The sequence below is a fragment of the Protobothrops mucrosquamatus genome, unplaced genomic scaffold (genome assembly GCF_001527695.2).
Source record: "Protobothrops mucrosquamatus isolate PMUCROS unplaced genomic scaffold, P.Mucros_1.0 scaffold_69, whole genome shotgun sequence".
NCBI lineage: Eukaryota > Metazoa > Chordata > Lepidosauria > Squamata > Viperidae > Protobothrops > Protobothrops mucrosquamatus.
The window spans coordinates 152,965-173,872 of NW_015386145.1; the positions used below are offsets into that span (position 1 = coordinate 152,965).

The 20,908-nt window shown below is 37.3% G+C and overlaps 1 protein-coding gene across 1 annotated transcript; it reads left to right on the forward strand.

The window, feature by feature from the left end:
* The first annotated feature begins 3,299 nt into the window (after nucleotides 1–3,299).
* Nucleotides 3,300–17,114, forward strand: ANKRD46 (ankyrin repeat domain 46). The gene is made up of 4 exons (XM_015813384.1): nucleotides 3,300–3,370; nucleotides 6,480–6,820; nucleotides 10,279–10,437; nucleotides 15,232–17,114. Exons 2-4 carry the CDS (start codon nucleotides 6,510–6,512, stop codon nucleotides 15,446–15,448), a joined length of 687 nt encoding a protein of 228 aa, XP_015668870.1. The 5' UTR covers nucleotides 3,300–3,370; nucleotides 6,480–6,509; the 3' UTR covers nucleotides 15,449–17,114.
* The last annotated feature ends 3,794 nt before the right edge of the window (nucleotides 17,115–20,908 follow it).

Consider the following 20,908-nt stretch of genomic DNA (forward strand, 5'->3'; position numbering starts at 1 on the left):
ACAATGCTAACATACCAAAAGAGGCAAATAATCATTTTATTGACCATAAGCTCATCAGACCAATTTTTATTGTGAACATATAATATTCACTAGGATATTTTGCAATATATCTTCTATGTCCACCATAGAAAGCAGCAATCCCTTCATTCACTGGGAGCTACATCTTATAATAACAACACAATATTACATTGAAATATGTAGAAATCATCACTTATCTATTCTTTTGAAGATGAATATGTATACACTTTTTTGAACTCTGTGAAGGAGCAATGTGATGCACAGAAGAAATAGAGAATTTAGTAAAAGTAAAAAGGATTCACAAAATAAATACTAAACATACACGAGAAATGTTTCTTATTAGTGCTTTTTATAAAACACCAGACAAGACAACTAAGTCCCTTTTTGGTTTTTAGTAATTGTTATTTAAAATATTTTAGAATTATGCAGTTAACATTAATGCATTCCCGAGGCCTGGGGGGGGGGAGAGAAGCAGGGAGGTTTTCATGGAAATTTGCCCGCTGAGATTCTGGTGGGCAGGGGAAGAGGAACCTAGCTGTTGGCATCCACAAGACATTGTTGCTTCCTAGAGATGCTAGACCGGAAATAGCCTGATCTGAGATATTATTTGTGTGATTGGGCAAGTTGGGTGTGCTAGTTGTGGCATATAAATTTGATAAATAAATAAATCCTCCTGTTACACATGGCAGCCCTGCCAAGACTGCTCATCCTGATTGCCTAAGTAGCAGTGGTGTTTCCCTACTTATGAGTCCTGGAGGACTTCAACATGATTCGCCTTGACAAGGAGTTTGGAGCAACTCAGTTCACAGGAGCCATCACAGTCGTGGACCAGACCCAACTTACTGTGAGCTCAGCGCACATGAAAATCACACACTAGATCTGCCGTTTGTTTTGTGGAAGACAAGGTGTGATCCGAAAGTGGGGGATTGTAAATTGTAATCTGCCTGTCGTGGATAGATTATTTTGATTGCTATGGAATTGGGCATAGCACCCTACTCCACAATAAGGGAGACCTAGTAGATTGGCCTATCCCAAGTTTCTAATAGATTTTATGGGTTTTCAGAGCTTTCTTGGCAGGAAATTTGGCTGAATTTCTGGTTTGGAATAATAGGCCATCCAAGGCTTTGGACTGGATTGCACTGGAATGGCCTCCCTGTGTGCTGATCTGCTCTAGGAAATGAAGTGGCAGAGAAAATGATTAGAGTACTGCTGGATAAAGATTTATTTTGAGTCTGATTGGTATGAATTCACGCTCAAGCCTACATAATGGGATTTAGGTTACAAACATTTTTGTTTTGCTTATTATGTTGGCTGAATGCCAACCAATAGACTTATTTAAGGCAGCCCTTTCCCTTTTAAAAGAAGAATAATCAGGATTATCTGAAGAGTGCTGTGAGACATTTTTATGACGTTTAGTGGATAAAGCCGCTTACATTTGGTAGGAGTTAAGGCTTCAGTTAGAGAGTATCCATGGATTGGTTTTCTCTTGTGATATAATATGGGATTATTTTCAGTCTGTGAGACCTGAGGACGTGGATAGGGTCCACTCCCCACTTATTTTTAACACTTACTTTATTTTTACATAAAATTGTTGGGAGAGGTAATTTGTCAGTGTGCTGATGTTATTCAGCAATGCATCTCAGTGCTAAACAAGTGGAAGTGCTGACCCAGGGCATGGAGGATATCAGGATCTGGAAATGTCACCCCTTTGGGCAGATCAAGAAACAGCAAATGTGACCTCTTTGCTTTGGAAGTTTTGTTGATGGCCAATGAGTTTCCTGGTATGATTCAATGTGCTGGTTATCACCTTTAGGGTCCTATGTGGTTTTGGTCCTGGTTATCTGAAAGATTCTGTCCAACCAAATCTCCTTGAGTTAATTATCTCCCAAGTCCCATCCCTGTGCAATTGTTATCTGATGGGAACTAGGAGTTGTGTTTTTTTCCCCCGCTGCCCCCATTTTTGGCATTGCCGTGTCTTAGTGCTTCAAGAAACTTGAAAAACCTTTTCTCTTCCATCTTGCACAGAAGGAGGGTGTTTTATATAATATGCAGGTGGGATCTGCAGCACATATCACTTATTTATATGCATTTTATTTTTATATGTATTTGAAGGAGAGAGTTAAATTGTTTATTGTAAGCCACCTATAGCATTTGACAGTAGGCAGCATATAGATATTGAAAGAAAGTAAACAAATAAGCAAATGTTACCATCATTCAAAATTGTGCATTTGAAGTTTGCGAACACAAAATGTCACCCAGACAAACAACTCCCATTGTAATAGCTAGAAACCAAGATTGGCTATCACATAAGTATAATGGGGAGATGTTGGGGAATAATTTTTGAGTCCCTTCAGTAAAATAATAATAAATATACTAGACAACCTGTGACCTGTTGCTTAGCGGTTTATCTGATCTCATCGCCAGCTGCCAAAGGAAGGGCCTTCCACCTGGCTTTTACAAGGCTAGGGCGGGATCGGCCTAGTAAACAATCTTGGTTGCTTCAGTCTCTTTGTTATGTCTGGTCATATGTAAAATGTTGTTCCATTTGGTTTTGATCCGCAAATTACTTTCAGGACCTCTTTCCTGCTGCTTCACATTTTGAGGAAAGGTTAGCAAGAACAGAGCCGCAAGAATAGAGAAATTACTTTCAAGAGGCAGCAAAGTTATAAAAAATAGAAGGAATCTAGATCCCTCCATATGCTACTGCATTTAAACATGTGCTTACAAGAGTGGTGTTTGAAAACATATTTATTTATTATTTATTTATTTATTAATTTAATTTATATCCCGCCCTTCTCCTTGCGGACTCAGGGCGGCTAACAACCAGATAAAATGCTACTACCAAAAAACTACAAATTAAAAACATAATTAAAAACAAATATTAATAATCGGTCTATTAGTTAAAAATTACTTTAAAACCCCCATTAAAAATTTTTTCCCCTTGCACATATGATGAGAAAGGTGAATCAGAAATTGATTTGATAAGCTTCTCAATTTTATTTATTGATTTAGCAAATTGATTATAGCTATCCATGTGAAACTTAATGATTAATTCCTTATTACAAGTGGAATGCTTGTAATAAGTTTCACCGTATTGCTTATGCCGACTTTGCAAAAGTAAAGTGAAAACTGATGTTTTTAGTTAATTGGTTACATACTGCTACAAACAACCTGGTTGAAGCATATGAAACAGTTGGTTGGTTTTTGAGTTAATTTAAATTGTACATTGTGGTATTATCAGAAAACCGAATATCTAACAAGATTTTTCTTTTCTGTTATAGATGTGCACTGGACCATTAAGTGGGTCAGAGCAGATTTAACAATCCTTGATCATATTTTGCACCTGCTGAAGGCAAGATTTTAACATTTCTCACTGTTACCTGTACCAAAGTTGATAAAGGTTTTCATACTTGATGATGGTTTTAAAGTGGTGATTTTAAAGTGATTAACTTTTTTTTTTTGCAACCAATTTGAAAGGCGTGGCTGTTCAACTTTAGATAATAGAAGCATTTTGGAGTTTAGTTTACAGTGGCTAAAATAGATGGGGTGAATTTTTCAGCTGCACATCTTGATGAGGATGATGAAGGAAGCAGGAATTGCTTCCACTGAGATATTAGCTAACTCTACAGCTCACCAAAATTCCATATTGGAGGTTAGAAATTAAGGCACTCTTTGCCACCTTATTGTTCTCTCAACCTAGATGGAATTGAAGTTACAGCTATACAGACCTCTAGAGGGAGCTGAAAGTCTACAGACCTTCTGAGGGCCTATTAGTGCTACTTCTGTTAAAGCTGTTTTTAAAAAGGTAGTTAAATTAGATAAAGGAATTGTTTTCAGATAGAAATAGCAAAAAATAAAATTGTGATGTATTTCAGTTAATATATTCTAAGATTGTACTAGAATAGCATTCCCCAACCTTTCTGGGTTGGTGGGCCCGGTGTGGCGGCGAGGGGGGAAAAGAGGATGGTTTTGTGCGAGGGGCAGGCAGCGTATGCGCACACAGCTTCATTTGTGCGAGTGGGGCTGTGAGCACCGGCGCCCGGTGCTTGTGTGAGTGGGGCTACAAACGCCGGTGCCCACTGCTTATGCGAGTGGGGCTGTGTACACTTGCACACCCTGGCCCGCCACACAGGTGGCCCTGTTAGGAATAGGCCTCAGCCCAGTAGTGGGCTGTGGCCCACAGATTGGGAACCCCTGATCTAGAAAAGCAGAAGAATTAACATATATAGTTAAAATTCCTGGCAGGATTTTGCAGTTTTTGGCATCCTTCCCAAATGAAGCCATAAATTATAGTAATCAGGATTCCTTCCTGGTCTCCTTCATCCTCCACCATTTCCCCAAATAGCAGAAAACACAGGCAGGGTATATCTTGGCCTCAGGTTTTGCTAGGCAAGGATAAGGACAAAGCTTTTATATCCAGCCATGACTGAAAAAAAAAATTTCTTCAGGAAAGAGAAGGAGCAGATTGACCTCAGTCAGCATTTCTGCTAAGCAACAATTAAAGAAATAACTCTGACCACCATTTATTTACCTCTCATAGGAGTGAAAGATAACAATATTCAGGGTTCACTCTGATGATGCTAAAGGGCTAAGAGCCATTCAGTAATAGCACAAAATCTCCAAGAAAACTTGGGAACTTTATTATAAAGCTCATAAACTGAGAAGGTGGGTGTGCTTATCACACTATAATGCCAGCTTTTCTTTAAAGTGTATCTTCCTCAGCTGCTGTTTGCTTAATAGAGATCATAAATGCATCCTGTCAACCACAGCTGTTGTGTGGACTCTGTTAGTTTCTGCAGATTGTCACCTAAACTCCTTTTGAAAATGAAAGAGGATGTATAAATCAAATCTTACATTTTTCCTTTTGTATTCCTGACTGATCATTGGCTATTTGGTCTTTATTTAGTTGAATAAATTTCAAATTTCTATTTGAAATTATTTGTGTAAATAAAAATGTTCAATGGGAAAGGCAGCAGCATTTCTTTTGGCAAATCTGGTGAGAGGCATACCAAGAGGATTATCTTTCTTAGCATTTGCTAGTCACCTCCACTGCCTGAATTGTTAATTTCTGATATAAATAAGAAGCAGTTACATGAGAAATTAATCCCATTAAGACTGGTGTTATTAATAGCAAATACAAGAATTTCTTATCATTTGGTTACCTTGAGACAGCCTAGTACAGTGGTGCTCAAAGGTTTAGGAAGCCTTTTGAACAGTGTTTCTCAACCGTGACAATTTTAAGGCATGTGGACTTCAACTCCCAGAATTCCACAGCCAGCATTGCTGGCTGTGGAATTCTGGGAGTTGAAGTCCACATATGCCTTAAAATTGTCAAGGTTGAGAAACACTGCTTTTGAATTTTTAGTTTTTCTGCATAAATATGAGCTTAAGTATGATCTGTTCTTCACACAACTCCTAAAATTATATAAAGAGAACTCCGATAAACAAATAGATTAAAAATTGTTTATTTATTGAGGAAAATGATCCAGAGAATTATGCAGAAATATTGAACATTCAAAAGGGTTCACAACATTTTGAGCATTGTACATAGGCTTATGTTTTTTGACAACTGAAGAAAAGTATACCGTATTCCTTCTCTCTCTTTTTTTCAGGAATCTGTATATTATTTATAGTATAAGCCTGGGGATCAAGTACGATATTCTAGAGCAGACATGTCAAACACAAGGCCCGGGGGCCGGATGCGGCCTGCGAAGTGGTTTCATGTGGCCCGCGAAGCCATCCTGGAAACAGGGAGGGAATAGCCCCCGCTGCCTTGGCCCTGGCCCAGGCCGGCCGGGAGCCAATGTACAATTTTGTGGTGGCCATCTATACTGAAACGCATTCAGTCTTAGCTCCACAAGGCCGTCTAGATACAGCGAGGAACCAGCCCCTGCTGTGTCGGCCCTGCCCCCTGGGTGCATGCTGGGGAGGTGTCACCCTTTGTGAGGAATGAAGAAATGGACCATGCCTTGGCACTTGCCCCGGTCCCACCCCCTTCTGCCAGAGACCCTCAGATCTGTCCCACTTCTGCCCAGGCCCCCACAGGTACCCTTGACGCGAACGATGTAGAGCTGGCCATGCCCACCCAGTAGGCCACACCCACTCCACGCCCACCCAGTAGGCCGCACCCACCCAGCCCCCCCCCCCGAGAGCAACTGCAATGCTGATGCGGCCCTCAATGAAATTGAGTTTGACGCCCCTGTTCTATAGAGAATGCAACTATCATTGTAGTGGCCAAAATTAACTTGTCAAAAATGAGAGAATCATAAATGTAACACCATCAAAAGTATAAGAAATATTTTCTGTTCCAAGAATAGTGTGGAGCATCCAATGTATACTATTCAGCTTTTGGATCTTGCCCTTAAACGATAGCTTTTCTGATTTTTTAAAAAACATTTTTTTAAAACGTTGGCATTATTCTTATTAAGAAAGGCTCACAGTTTCTTCCATTTCACTTTCAGCTGCAGGTTGGCTACATTTCCCATTCGGTCATGTCTTACGTGTTTGTAAATGATTCTTCACAAACAAATGTGCCTCTGCTACAAGCTTGCATTGATGGAGATTTTAACTATTCCAAGAGGCTACTGGAGAGTGGCTTTGACCCAAACATCCGGGACAACCGTGGCCGAACAGGTCTTCACTTAGCAGCAGCTCGAGGAAACGTTGATATTGCTCAGTTGTTGCACAAATTTGGGGGGGATCTTTTGGCCACAGATTACCAAGGTAACACAGCTCTTCACCTGTGCGGACATGTTGATACCATTCAGTTCCTCGTCTCCAATGGACTCAAGATAGATATTTGGTAAGGTTGTCACTCTACCATACACCTAAAAAAATCAGTCTTATCTGTTAACACTTTGAATAGCTCCTGGGAATATATTTCAGCTTTCTTAATCCTTAAAGTTCAGGATGGTGGAAGCTGCTGACAAAAGCATCCTTGACCCACTCTACATGCTACTTTTATTATGAATAGAAAGACAAAAAACATATGATGACTTTTCTGTTGTATTTTTCTTGGGTAGCACTTACCACTATGATTCTTTCAGGTCAGGGGGATAATAACAGCATAGAAATTATTTGTAACTATTCTTGGTAGTGTGTTCTTGTCACAACATTCTGTATAAAAGTGACCTGATATCATATTGTACTGGAGCTGTGAAAAAACCAGCAAGCAATGACCATTTCCAGTACTATCTTGGCTACTACAATTACAGTATAGCTGCCAAACATTTAATCTTTTCCATTTTATCCGGCATGGCCAATGGTGATGAGGATTGATGTTGTGTTCCAGCAATATTTTGAGGGCACTTGCATTGGTTCCTCCAGAGCAAGTGCGTAGATGGCATTGTTCTGATTCTGATGCCAACCACCCCTGACATGGAGATATCTCAAAATAATTGACCTCTTTTAATAACTTGAAATATATGTATATTTATTCCAATGTAAACAGAAATGGTTCAGCACGTCCTTTGTGTTTCGTTATTTTTCAGTGCTCACCCAACCAGCTCTCAGAATTCATGAATCAATCTTTCTCTGAAATGTTGTATATTCACTCTACCAGGCTCTGAGCATCTGTCATATGCCAGTGTCCAGACAAAAGCACTTAGTGTACTGGATAAATAGCTGTTTGACAAACACAATTAACAATAATCCCAGAATTGTTTGTTCTTTGAACTCTCTGTTCATGTATCCTAGTGGTTTCAAACTTAATAATTGTTCTTAAATGATTGATGCTAAGCCTCTGTTCTTTATTTTTATATTTGAGTTACAATATTTTATTTGTATATGATGATTAAGTTGTATCAAAAGAGGGGGAACTGATGAGATTAGCATACAGTTATTTGAAGTTTGCAGTGGTTTTCATAATTAACTTGGGAATCACTTCTTCATAAAGGAACAGAAGTTTCAAAGAAGAATCAGTGCTGTAACTGTTATCACCATACAAAAAAAAATAAAATTAAGTCCTGGTGGGACTGCCTTGCTTACCATCTAGAGGGCAAAAAAACAACGAAGAAAGTGAAAAGTACAAATGATAAAGCTTGAATGTGATTTTTACACTTGCATTTAAAATAAATTGATCACCTAATTTATTTAAGTATAAAGAAACCCAGCCAATTTAGCTCCGAATACTTGTTTCTTAAAAGTTGCTTTTATTCCCCCTTTTGTGCCTGTTGTCTCAGCTTCAAAAGAACAAAAGTGCTTCAATAAGTAATAAAACTAAAAAGCAACCATCCATCTTAGCTTTCCCCCTCAGGACAGATAGTCCTCAGTTCCGAGTGGCAACACCCCACGGTGGCCATTTGCAACCTCCTGCTGGCTTCCTCACTGAGTTTGCTTGTCGGAAGCCAACAAAGAAGATTGCAAATGGCGACCATCCGACTGCAGGAAATTGCAGTGTTGCAATTGCAAGCAGGGAGCTGAGCACCTGGATCTATGACCACAGAAACAGTGGTCTGGAATGGACTGGAACTCTAGGGACCGGTCAAAAGTACCATTGGTTCAGGGCCAAGGCAAATTCAAACAGTTGCTGACTGAGTGGTCGTTAACTGAAGACTGCCTGTAGTGCTTTGTATGTATAAAACATTCTTAGCATTTGTATTTTAGAAACAAACACCAAAGATCCACAGAGTTTAGTGACTGCCTTACACAGTGGCCATTTGCAGTTCATGATGGTGATAAAAAATTAACTTTACAACCAATCCTTGTATTTATGACCTTCGCAGGTCATAAAGCAAAAGAAAGCTGAAGTAAGATCATAAGTACAGTTGTGATTTCGCTTAGTGGCTGTTTCTTTTAATGATCAAGTTGCTAGTCCCAGTTATGCTTGTTACGTAAAAACAACCCATAATGGCAGGAGGCTGACTTTAAAACTGCAATAATAGGCTGAACCTTAGCATGCTGTCAAAGTGGCTTCCCTAGAGCAACAATAACATTATAAAATTGGCTTTTTCATGCTTCAGTTGACAAGAATGGAGGCTATGCTAATATTTTACAGGGTTGTAAGCATAGAGCTATTCGGTAAATTGTAATTCAAGTATCACATTAAAAGAAATTACAGTTTTGGAATACCTGCAGTTTTTTTTTTAAGTAATAGCTATTTATAATGTCAACTTTTTGAAGTTTCAGATAAAAAGAGCTAGTTTGGTGTAGTGATTAAGGCGCCAGTCTAGAAAGTGGGACTGCAAATTCAATTCCAGCCTTAGCCATGAAAGCTGGTTGACTTTGGGCCAATCACTCTCTCTCAGTCCAACCCATCTCACAGGGTTCTTGTGGGGAAAATAGGAGAAGGAAGATGTGTTGAATATGCTGGCCGCCTTGGATTATATTATAATTAAGGTGGGATCAAATAAATAAGGTAATATCTCCCAAATACATGCTGTTCTTGAAATCATAAACCTTAATACAGAGAAAATAACATTCTAATTTCAATTTCAGCGCTTCTCACAACTCTTTTTTGACCAATCCATGTACAAAGATGAGTTTTCAGAAAGAAATTATATCATTCCAAATATTGTTGTCTTTCTGAATAGAGGTTACCCGATACTGTAATGTAATAATCTCCTACAAAATCTAATCATTTTACACATAGTCTTGACTTTTAAATCTGATGCAATTGAAACATATGTAAGATTCAAGTATTTCTACCTCTAGTTAATTAATTCTGCTTAATACAATAGCTAGTTTTATGTATGTGTTGCTATTAATACTGGAGATTTTCAGTTTTTCATTGAAAGAAAGCAGCTTCTACTGTTTTGTGGGAGAGATCCAGCAATGTATTAACAGCTTTCTTTCCAAAGAACTCTTAATTAAATTACCCTTTGTTTTAAAATCCACAAGAATATAACGTCCTTGTAACACAGGAAGTAAAGTCAGAGTAACTGTATGATCAAAGTGCTTGACTTCAAATATAATGTAATTTAATGCAAGTTCAGCCAGATTGTTAACCTGCTATTATTGTCTGCAATTATGGCCCTATTACTTGAAGCACTGTCAGACTTGTGGATGAAAAATAATGAGGTATACTTTCCAATAAACTGAGATAAACTGATTTTTTTTCTTCAAACAATTGATATGTCTGTGGAGATTCTCAGTCAGAGCTGAAGAAGCTTCTTGGAGGAGAAGCGAAACGTCTTCCAAGAAAAACAAGAAAGTCCAGTTGCCTCTTGAAAAAGCACCTTTGGGACATAACAATTGATAGGCATATATTTTTCAGATAGAAACTGTTCTATTACCTTCTCTTTTTTTTTTCACTTCACATAGCAATCATCAAGGTGCAACGCCTCTTGTCCTGGCAAAACGAAGAGGGGTAAATAAAGATGTGATTCGATTGCTTGAGTCTTTGGAAGAGCAAGAAGTGAAAGGGTTCAACCGAGGAACACACTCAAAGCTGGAAACGATGCAGACAGCTGAAAGTGAAAGGTTTGCCCCCCCCCTCCCCCATTGTTTTGATTCTATTTCACTGGTTAAATGTCATTGGAAAAATTTGTCGTATTTGGAGCTTATTCTGCACAGTGGAAAAGGTCAGGGCTGATTATATGACATTTCTCTCCCAAATTTTGCAGTTGGAGATGTTTAGACTCTTCATTGGAAAGAGCTCTAAAGAGGTTGGACTCTCACGTGGCCAGTGAACTTCAGGAGTCAACTAACATTGCGTAGCTGGACTAAGTCGTTGTCTCCGACTTGAAATACGACTTGACAGTCCCTTGTACAATTAATAAATACTTACACATAGAAAAACTCAATGCTGGACAGAAGGTTCCAGGTTTTTTTTGATCTTTGAGATTATTTTCTCTTTGTAGATAGTTCGAATAGAGAAGCCACTGAGCTCCAGCCTGCTTTCTGAAGTGGTATAGCTCAAATGCAACTTGTGGGCTAGTTTTTTTCATACAAAAGATACGGGTTTCACAGAATACATCACATGCCTCATAAAAATACTGTGCTATTTTAAAGGAAGCCACTATGCCTTTGTGAATATGAGACCTTGAAGAGTAGGTAGGAGTTGTACTTACAGCTTTCTGACAGCTGCATGCTATATAGCAGTGTTTCTCAACCTTGACAATTTTAAGGCATGTGGACTTCAACTCCCAGAATTCCACAGCCAGCATTGCTGGCTGTGGAATTCTGGGAGTTGAAGTCCACATGCCTTAAAATTGTCAAGGTTGAGAAACACTGCTATATAGTTAAGCATTCTAAGATAGATAGCAAAGAAAAGAGCTGTTGCTTCTGGCATTTGACTGAATGCTCACAACCCCATCTCCATTGCTTTGGATGTGCTTCCCTTAATGATTCATATTTATACAAAACAAGTTGGAACATTGATATGTTTGGATCTTCTTTCTGAAAAAGATAGCACAAGATGGAAACGAGGCAATATTGTTTTCAGTATTGTTATTTTTTGAAGTGGGGACCTTTACAAGTTTGCAGTTTCAGTATTTTAGAAAGTATTGTCCTACTATGAAACAATTTTTCTTTTTGCCTGGAAGGTCACCTCTTATTTTCTGTCTGAATTCTTGGGTGGCCTAGACTAGAGAAATAAGATACAGAAAAAGTTTGTGGGTAGGATCAACATTTTCAAGGGTTTTTTTCCCCCTAGATTTTCAGAGTTGGATTTTTTTGGGGGGGGGGGAGTTAAGCCTAAATCAAGGCTTGTTTTAATTCTTTTTCTTTTCCACTGGAGATGGGAGGAAATTGTGTGGCTGTTTCTTGAGTGTTTTGCTGTTGAAATTCTGTAGGGCTGCATGCAGGGACTTAAAAACCACAGCCTGTACACTGCCCACTCTTGTAGTATACTAAGCGGTTCTACTGCCAAATAAAACATTCAGACAGATGATAAATCAACATTGTTTTGGATGAATTCATTTTTTTTGTACAAAAATACTGTCTTTGTGAATGTATTTATTTCTGTGTGACGTAACCAGTCAGTATTTGTACTTATGTACAATTGCAGTTTGGAAGTTGATTCCGAGGGTTGTAAATGTAACAAATAAATGCCTACATAGGTACATTTTCTATTAAGCTTTTTTTCTTTTTCTATTTACCAGTTCATTACAAGACATGTTATGTTGTTTTGTGGAATGAGACTGTATTTTTAAGTAGCTCTCTTTAAGTAGAGCCCACTTTGTTTTCAATAGCCACATAACCTTTCCACTTAGATTATATTATACCTTTATTTAACCTCTTTAGCGGTTATAGATTAACTGTCTGAGTCTTAAGATTTTTTTTCCTGTCATGCACCAATGGATACCTCTCTATTTTATATTAAAAGCTCCCTTCTTATTTCTGTTCTCACGAGAATGAGACAATTGATTCTGTAATTACAAACAAACAGCTTTGTAGGGAAGAAAATACTGTATTTAAAAACTAAAATAAGAAGTCTGAGAAATGGCATGTACTTTATGCATATTATCTCTTGTGATAACTCCTCCTGATTTATTTATATTTATGTATTTATAAAAATCCTGTCTTTTATTATTTTTTATAAATCACTCAAGGCAATGAACATACCTAAAACCCCTTCCTCCTCCTATTTTCCCCACACCACCACCCTGTGAAAGGGCTTGGGATGAGAGAGAGTGACTGGCCCAAGGTCATCCAGCCAGCTCGTATATCTCCATCTCACAATAAGTGATTCTTGCCGGCATACACCAAAATAACAATTAAAACCATATCACAATGTAAATACATCAGACATAAATAACAAAAAAGATAAAAGCATAAAGAATAAAGAATAAAAACATAAAAGAACTCCAAGATAGCAGGATGACCACCATTATTTAGTCTTATTTGACCACTTTGTAGATACACCATGACATTCCCAGGGTTGATGAAAGAACCACATTTTCAAGGCTTTCCGAACAGCTAACAGATACAGGGGGAATTCTGTTCCAGTGAGCCTGGTCTGGAGCAGAAAAGGCACATATCCTGGGTTCCACCAGATGGATCTCTTTAGTAGACAGGACCTGGAACACATCTGTTCTGCTATATCTGATAGAGTTCTGGTCCATAGATATTAACCAGGCCTGAGTAGCTAATTCCCATTCAAATATAGAATTTTTAAGAGGCAGTGACTCTTGTCAGAATTAACAGAATAGCAAAATTGGAAGGGACCTTGGAGTTCTTCTAGGCCAACCCCCTGCTCAAGCAGGAAACCCTGTACCATTTCAGACAAATGTTTGTCCAATCTCTTCTTAAAAGCCTCCATTGTTGGAGAACCCACAACTTCTGGAGGCAAGTCATTATCTGTACCTTTAAAAGTTGTTAATTTTTTATTGAGGGAAGAGATGATGCTTGTAGATCTTAGAAATGCAGAGACATGTACTGGTGGAAAATCAGTTACATTTGGGCAGCCTGTTAGAAGATTCTAGAGAGAATGATGGTATGTTCAATCCATATAATTTTGGAAATTATTGATTATTGGAGAGAACCTTACCTAGCTTTTAGCTTGGGACCAGGATAGCTTTGTTAGAGATAACTGCCTGTCCTGACGGGCAGTCTGCAGCAGTCTTTGATACCAATTATTGCAGTGTTGATCTCACTGGATTGGGGCTAATAACACTGTGCATAATTCATTGGGGTCCTTTCAGGTGGGAGAAATTTAGTACAGATAACTTAGTGCTGTGTCAAGATTTTGGGGATGGCATATTTTGTCCATGGACTATTTAACCTCTAGATGCTGTTGCTGAAGAAGGGCAGTGAAGGCAGTGCTGAAATTAATATGTACAGTAGATGGTTCCCAATTCTTGTTTTTGCCAGAGATCATAAATGTCTGGAGACAGTTTAGAATAAGTGAGGATGAATTAGTTGAAACTTAGTCCAAATAAGACAAATCGATTAACCTGTTTGGTGGTATACCACTAACTTTGAATGGAGTTCTACTCCCTCAGAAGACCTAAATTTGTAGCTTGGGGATAAGGCTGGACTTGGTGCTATTTGGGAAAGCATTGATTGCTACAATAATAAGACTACCTTTTCTCAGTCTAGGGCAGCATGCCAGCTGTGAGTCGATCTACGGATGAAAGATTTTATTTTAGTTGCTGTGCTTGGAAACATTCAGGCTAGAGAATTATAATAGGTTCCATATGGATTTGATTTTAAAAAATGTTTGGAAGTTTCTCGCTTTGCAAATTGCAGCTATCCAAATACTTGTGGAAGCTTAGTATTCCTAACATGTCAGTCCAATATTATATTAAATGAACTGTCTGCCTTCCACAACCAAGCCCAGTTCAAAGTGCTGGTTTTGACCATTAAAGCCTAAGGTGTGTGGAATTGGATTATTTGAAGGATTACCTCTATAGGCATATATGGAGCTGTCAAAGGGCTGTGGTCCATCTTGGAGTGTGGCAGATACAATTATATTGTCAGCAATACAAAATAAGACCTGTTCAGTGGTGGCTCCTCATTTATAGAGATCCGTTCTAGATGTACATGTTTTGTTCACACGTATTTCTATTTTCTTTTAAATAGACCTTACCCCCACTCTTCTCTCTTATGCATTATGAGTATTAAGAATTGGGATATTACTTCATTTTGGAATACTGGATTTGGGACTATAGGACTGGATTTGTTTTTTCTGTTTTGCAATGATTTTGGCTGTACAAACAGCATAGAAACTCTCTTTTTTTAAGAAACTTTTAAAATAGATTAGTTATGCCTTCCTCATAAGAGGCCTATAAACTATGTTAGCCAGCTGGGGAATTCTGGGAGTTGACGTGCACCTATCTTAAAGTTGCTAAGGTTGAGAAACACTGGTCTATGTGATAGAGCAGGGGTAGGCAACCTCGGCTCTTTTATGACTCATGGACTTCAACTCCCAGAATTCCTGAGTCAGCTGTGCTGACTCAGGAATTCTGGGAGTTGAAGTCCATGAGTCATAAAAGAGCCGAGGTTGCCTACCCCTGTGATAGAGCAATAAAAGTGTGTATATGTGTGGGGTTTGGGCCATGAAACAGTTTTATAAAAATTGCACAATGTATTTTTAGTTAAACAAATTGAATTCCTGTATAACATGCTTACTGCTGGAAATACCATTGAGACGTTTGTAATGCTGGCGAAACGCAGTTGCCATCTAAAGTGAAAAGAGGCTTGATCAAGCTTAGGTTTTTCTCATCCTATTGTTATCCACTTCTTCGTCTGTTCCTGGTATAAGTAAATCAGAATTAATGTTTGGTGTCCGAATTCTGTCTTCAGTGACCTTTTTTATTTCTGTTTTCACAGTGCCATGGAAAGCCACTCTCTCCTCAACCCCAACCTGCAGCAAGGGGAAGGCGTTCTGTCCAGCTTCCGAACAACATGGCAAGAATTTGTAGAAGACCTGGGCTTTTGGCGAGTGCTGCTCTTGCTTGTTGTCATTGCTTTGCTGTCTCTTGGAATTGCATACTATGTTAGTGGAGTGCTCCCCTTTGTGGAAAACCAGCCTGAGTTGCTGCATTAAAGGCAGTGTAAATTAATAGTGTCTTACTACTATTTGTAATGTCTCACTTTGTTCTCTGTTGGGCATATGTTGGCTGCTGCTTGTAAGGTTTATACACACAACACCCCCGCCTAGACATTGTAAAGAGCCCCTTCCAAAAATAAGGATGCATTAGTCTTAGCTACGTTACTGAGTTAAAGTACTCATTAACTGTATCTAACATGTTCTTGGATTGTCATTAGTTGTAGTCTCTGCTGATAAAATATAAAGAAATGCTGGAAAGCTTTTCCTTCATATTTGTCAGAATGTCTCCCAAAATTGTTATGGAATTAAGTCTTGTGCTGTGGGTTTTTAAAGGTGGTCACTTACAAGGTGTTAGCCGGTGTTAGCTTTCTGCAGAAAAATAAAACTAATTTGTATTTCTTTGGTAAAGAAAATATATATCATTTTTCAAGAAGTAACACTTGAGAATTTTTGCACTTCTGTAATTTTCACTTGAAATATTAACAGTTTTTCATTTCTTTGGAACAAGAAATGTTAATCCATATGAATTGGGAAATATCAATACTTATTGTTTTAATAAGAACTAAATAAAACATTTTTTGACTTTTAGGAATTTTTCTTTCAGTTGGGGAGAATTTTTTTTTTGTTACAAGTAAGCAAAAATGATCTTAACGGCTTGAAAATTTGAGTAGAAGTATTGTGTAAAACTTGTGGCATGATTGTGGAAAGGTTTATATTGCCCCTATGCGTAGAAAATACTATAAGCTTCAAACTAATTTTCTAAGTAATTTAATTGCAATTAACTTAATGTCCTAATCTCTTAACATATGTATTATTGTATATGTAAAAGGAAACCTGATTTAAAACTATTCTTTGAAGTAAATTAGTAATATACCTAAATATAGGATCTTGTTAATAACCTCACTAAGATTATCTAACTAAGATTGATGGTTCAGGCACTTAGTGGTGCAGGAAGTAATGTCTGTTTTTTTGCTGAACCGAAAAATCTGAAAATGGATCCAGATGTGCTGGAGCATACATTGTCTCATAGAGTTCTATTTATATCCAGGCAAGAGAGAAAATGATTGCTGATCCCTCTTCTTCTATATCCAAATAAGTAATTAATATACCATGTTTAAAATCTAGAAATTGAAGCAAGTGATTGATTTGTTTATATCACACTAAGTTCTTCATATTCATGCTAATGAAATATAATTTTGTGGTAAGTTGTAGTCTTCTGTGTAAAATGTTTTATAATATATTTTGTATTTCATTTAACATTGGAGGAAATGTTGGAAATGGACTATTGGTACCCCAGTTTCAGAATCTTTTTTAATGTTAAGAAAACATCCTGAATACAATCCAGCCAAAGTTCTAACTTTTTAAGGACATATGGATTTTCAATTTAGCATTTCTTTTCTTGAAGTTCGTAGGATCTTGTTTAAAATAATAAACAACAAATTCAAGACTGCAAACATGAACAAATTAACTACTAAAAAGTGAATGCCGCAGAAATAAGATATAAACAATTAGAAGAATTATACGCTTGGGGTGTCTTTTTGTAAAAAGTAAACTTCCATGTTCTGTTATTTCATTTCTATTTTACACTGCATAGCTATTAATTTAATTATTAATTGTATTCCAAGCATGCCAAGGTATTCCAAATAAACTTGTATAAACTACATGTATGCTTCTATTTATGATACAATTTTAAATCAAGAAAACTCAAGAAAACAAGTAATAAGATCTAGTTCTTCATGGTCACTTTTTTGCACAGATCCATTACAGATTTCTCATCTCTCAAACATCAAATTACAGTAAAGTATGGTTATTAAGGTTCATTTTAAGAAAACATATAGTTAAATATTAATATAACCAGTTTTATTTAGAATGAATGCATAGTAATTTCTGAATAATATGAATTTAACTATTTGGTCCACATTATAAGCAAAACAAGACATAAAACAAAGATACCGGCAAATTCTAGGAATTGCAGTATGTTTTTTCCAATGAACCTGTTTTGGGTATTTACAATATATTTGAAAGAATTGGTTAAAAGGATATTATTTTTGTATTTTGTTTACCTTTTGGAGATTTACCCATTCTTCAGGCATAAGGCAAATATTAGCCAAGGGTTAGATAGTAAAATCTGCTAAGGAACCTAGTGACATAGTTACTAAGGTGGTGGCTGTGTAGTTAGTGAAGTTTGCTGATGCACCAGTTGTAGAGACGACTGCTTTTATTAGGAAGCAAGGCAAGTACAAACATTCAGAGCAGGGTTTCTGAAGTTTACATCACTTGAGACCACAAATCAGTTGAAGAACAAAGAAGAGGGAAGTCAAAAAGCAAATATTTATATTATCTTTAAGGATGTTTGCCACTTCTTTTTTGTTTTTCTTTCTAATATTTATAAACAGTAACACAGTAGAGATTTTGACGTAAAGTTTAAAAAAAATCCTATTTTTTCTTTTTGGTATTATGAAAACAATTTGATGTACTTTTGTTTTGTACACTGAGCACCAATTCTACAATCATAAGTCCCTCTAGAGTTTGTCTTTTTTGAAAATACATTTCTGCTTTCAGCAACCAAAAAACCCCCAATGTTTTTGAATTAGCTAATGAAATCAGAAGGCTAAAGCTGAGCCCTGATAGCAGGAATATTCATGAGTCATCTGGACATGTTAAATCAGGGGTCCCCAACCTTGGCAACTTTAAGACCTGTGGACTTCAACTCCCAGAATTCCCCAGCCAGCCATGCTGGCTGGGGAATTCTGGGAGTTGAAGTCCACAGGCCTTAAAGTTGCCAAGGTTGGGGACCCCTGTGTTAGATTATCCTCTGAGGAAAAGAAGGTGAGGGTATTTGACAAGAAGGGATTTAAGGAAACACCAATTTAAACCAATTTCTGCATTCTAAAGCAAATAGCACACTAAACAATATTTAACATCTAACTGCAAAATAAAGTTATTACCTAAACTAGCATATAGCATAGTAGAAGGATATAATTTCAAAGATTGAAACTGTCTTTATCATCTACTTTTCCAGAGTGAACCATGCCCTTAATCCACATCACATTTCCAAGATATTGCCTCAGCAGGAGGAACTTTCACAATATAATGAATTTAAACAAGAGAAAGATGAAATATCAGTATTACAATGATTTACCTGATTTGTTAACTGACCCACACAACTCTTATTAGGAAGGGAAAAGCTAATGCCAAACCCTTATAGTTAGTGGCCATGATTCTGTTTGAAACGAAGATGGGACCTTCAGAACACGGATCTCCCATGAGTTATAGTTTCCAAGGGGGTGCCTTCATTTCTCCTGCAAGAATTCAAGCCCAGCTATGTAATGCAAACCAATGTCACTATAATTGCATGACACCTGTTTTACAAGCATTGGACAGGTTGCCAGTAAATTTCCAGATACAATTCAAATGCTAGTTCTGACTTGTAAAGCCTTATATGGTTTGATGCTAAAGTACTTAAGAGATCACCTTCTTTGCATAAAGGTGACCTGTCCAATGAATCCAGGGCGAATCTCTCACTATCACCTTTTAATGAACTTGCAGGTGGGGACAATGGACACAAGATTTGCAAACAATCTTGGTTGTGGTCTCCATATTATGGAACACTCTCCCCCCTTGAGACTAGATTAGCACCTTCATTGCTGGCCTTCTGGAAGCACATTAAATGGGCTTGTTTTAGTTCCACTGGAGATTAAATTGTTACCATCACACTTACTGTTTTATAGTTGGTTTTTATTGCCTCTTAAATTTTTACATTGAAAATTGCCAGGAGTTATTTCTTGTTGAATCTGGCAATATATGAACACAAAGAAGCAAAAGATGGTATAGGCGTCAGTTACATTAATTGTCACATTAATGACTTGCAACAAATCAAGTTGCTGTTTAGTTTTTGCTTGGTGTTTAAGCTATTGAATTCCGATTTTTAAACTATCATTTAATCCTATGTCAAAACTAGTTTACCACAATATGCAACCTCAGTTTTGCACTAATAGTCTTAATGAACTTCTAGTTCTGTTTTACTTCTGTAAGAAACCTCAACCAGAAGAAACTAGCTGTCAGGAATGCTAAAGTTTAACCACTCTTGTATATGTCATCTTCATAGCTATGTTTTTAATCACTCCAATTAAGGTATTAAATGAGTATTTGTTATGGTAACCAAGGAATTAAATAGGGCAGTGATATATTAGGCTTTCATTTTTCCATCAAAGTAACAAACAGGTCTATTAGTTTCAACTGTAATTAAAGGGTGCCTTTGCTTTATCCTTCACAGTTTTTATTATGCTGCTTCTTTTTCCTTGGATATTGTTGCCTGACCTTTTGGCTTTGCAACACCAGATTTGGATTCCTGAGCAATAACTCAAGCATCTACATTTAATTCTTAGTTTATTGCAGAACAATTTCCAAGGAAGTTAGAATATACATATTTGCTGTGGGAAGTGCCTTAAATTGAGAAAATAAGCAAGAGCTATTTGAGTCAGAAAAAAAACATTATTTCAAACACCAATGGGTATTAAAGGACAAATTTCCAAAGGAAAGAAAAATGCATACTATTTTTTAAATTAGACTTGGAAGTGAACTATGATATAATGTTTCCTGGTTAGGTTATACAAAATGTGAGCAGATCACATCTTCATCCTTCCTGCTCTGGTTATGAACTTCCTGGTACTCTTCCTGTTTATTCCAAACATCCATATGCCATATGAAATTATAGAGATGAGCGTTTTACTTCCAGAGTTATCATAACATTAATTCCTGTTTCTAGCCTCTATTCCCTAAATGAGTGTTTCTCAATCTCAGCAATGTTAAGATGTGTGGGCTACTGGCTGGGGAATAATGAGAGTTGAAGTCCACCCATCTTAAAGTCACTGAAGCTGTAAAACACTGCCCTAAACCATAAGATGGTGTTCCAAAAATTTCCAGGAAGGTATTGACAAACTCAATTGCTTGAATTAACAAAAGGTGAATCATACAATTTTAAACTATATTTGGGGAGGAGGTAGGTGTAATTCATTCAAATAGATCATTGAAAAAGCTGAGGTTAATTCCTGAGGATTTCATCCATGTAGTTTTCTTTATAACAATAGGAAAGAATTTTCCCCCTGCCTCTTATCAGGATTTTTATAACTTCCCAGTCTAGCCTCACCAATGGAATTTCCATGCCAACAACCGGTCTGCACAAACAAGCAAAGCCCCATCTGCGGGATGCAGGCAGCACACAAAACCACGTCCCTCCAGGCCACGGAAAAATCTCTCTCCACGGAACCGGTCCCTGATGCCCAAAAGGTTAGGGACCTCTGTGCTAGACCACTATATTATAGACCATTATAAAATCTTGAATGTAACAATTCCACAATGGGATTCTTTACTTATGGAAGAAGAGTTTATAATGAGGTGTGCACAGAATCAACAAATCAGAAACTTGAAACAAAACATTGTGTTCTGTTTTCATAT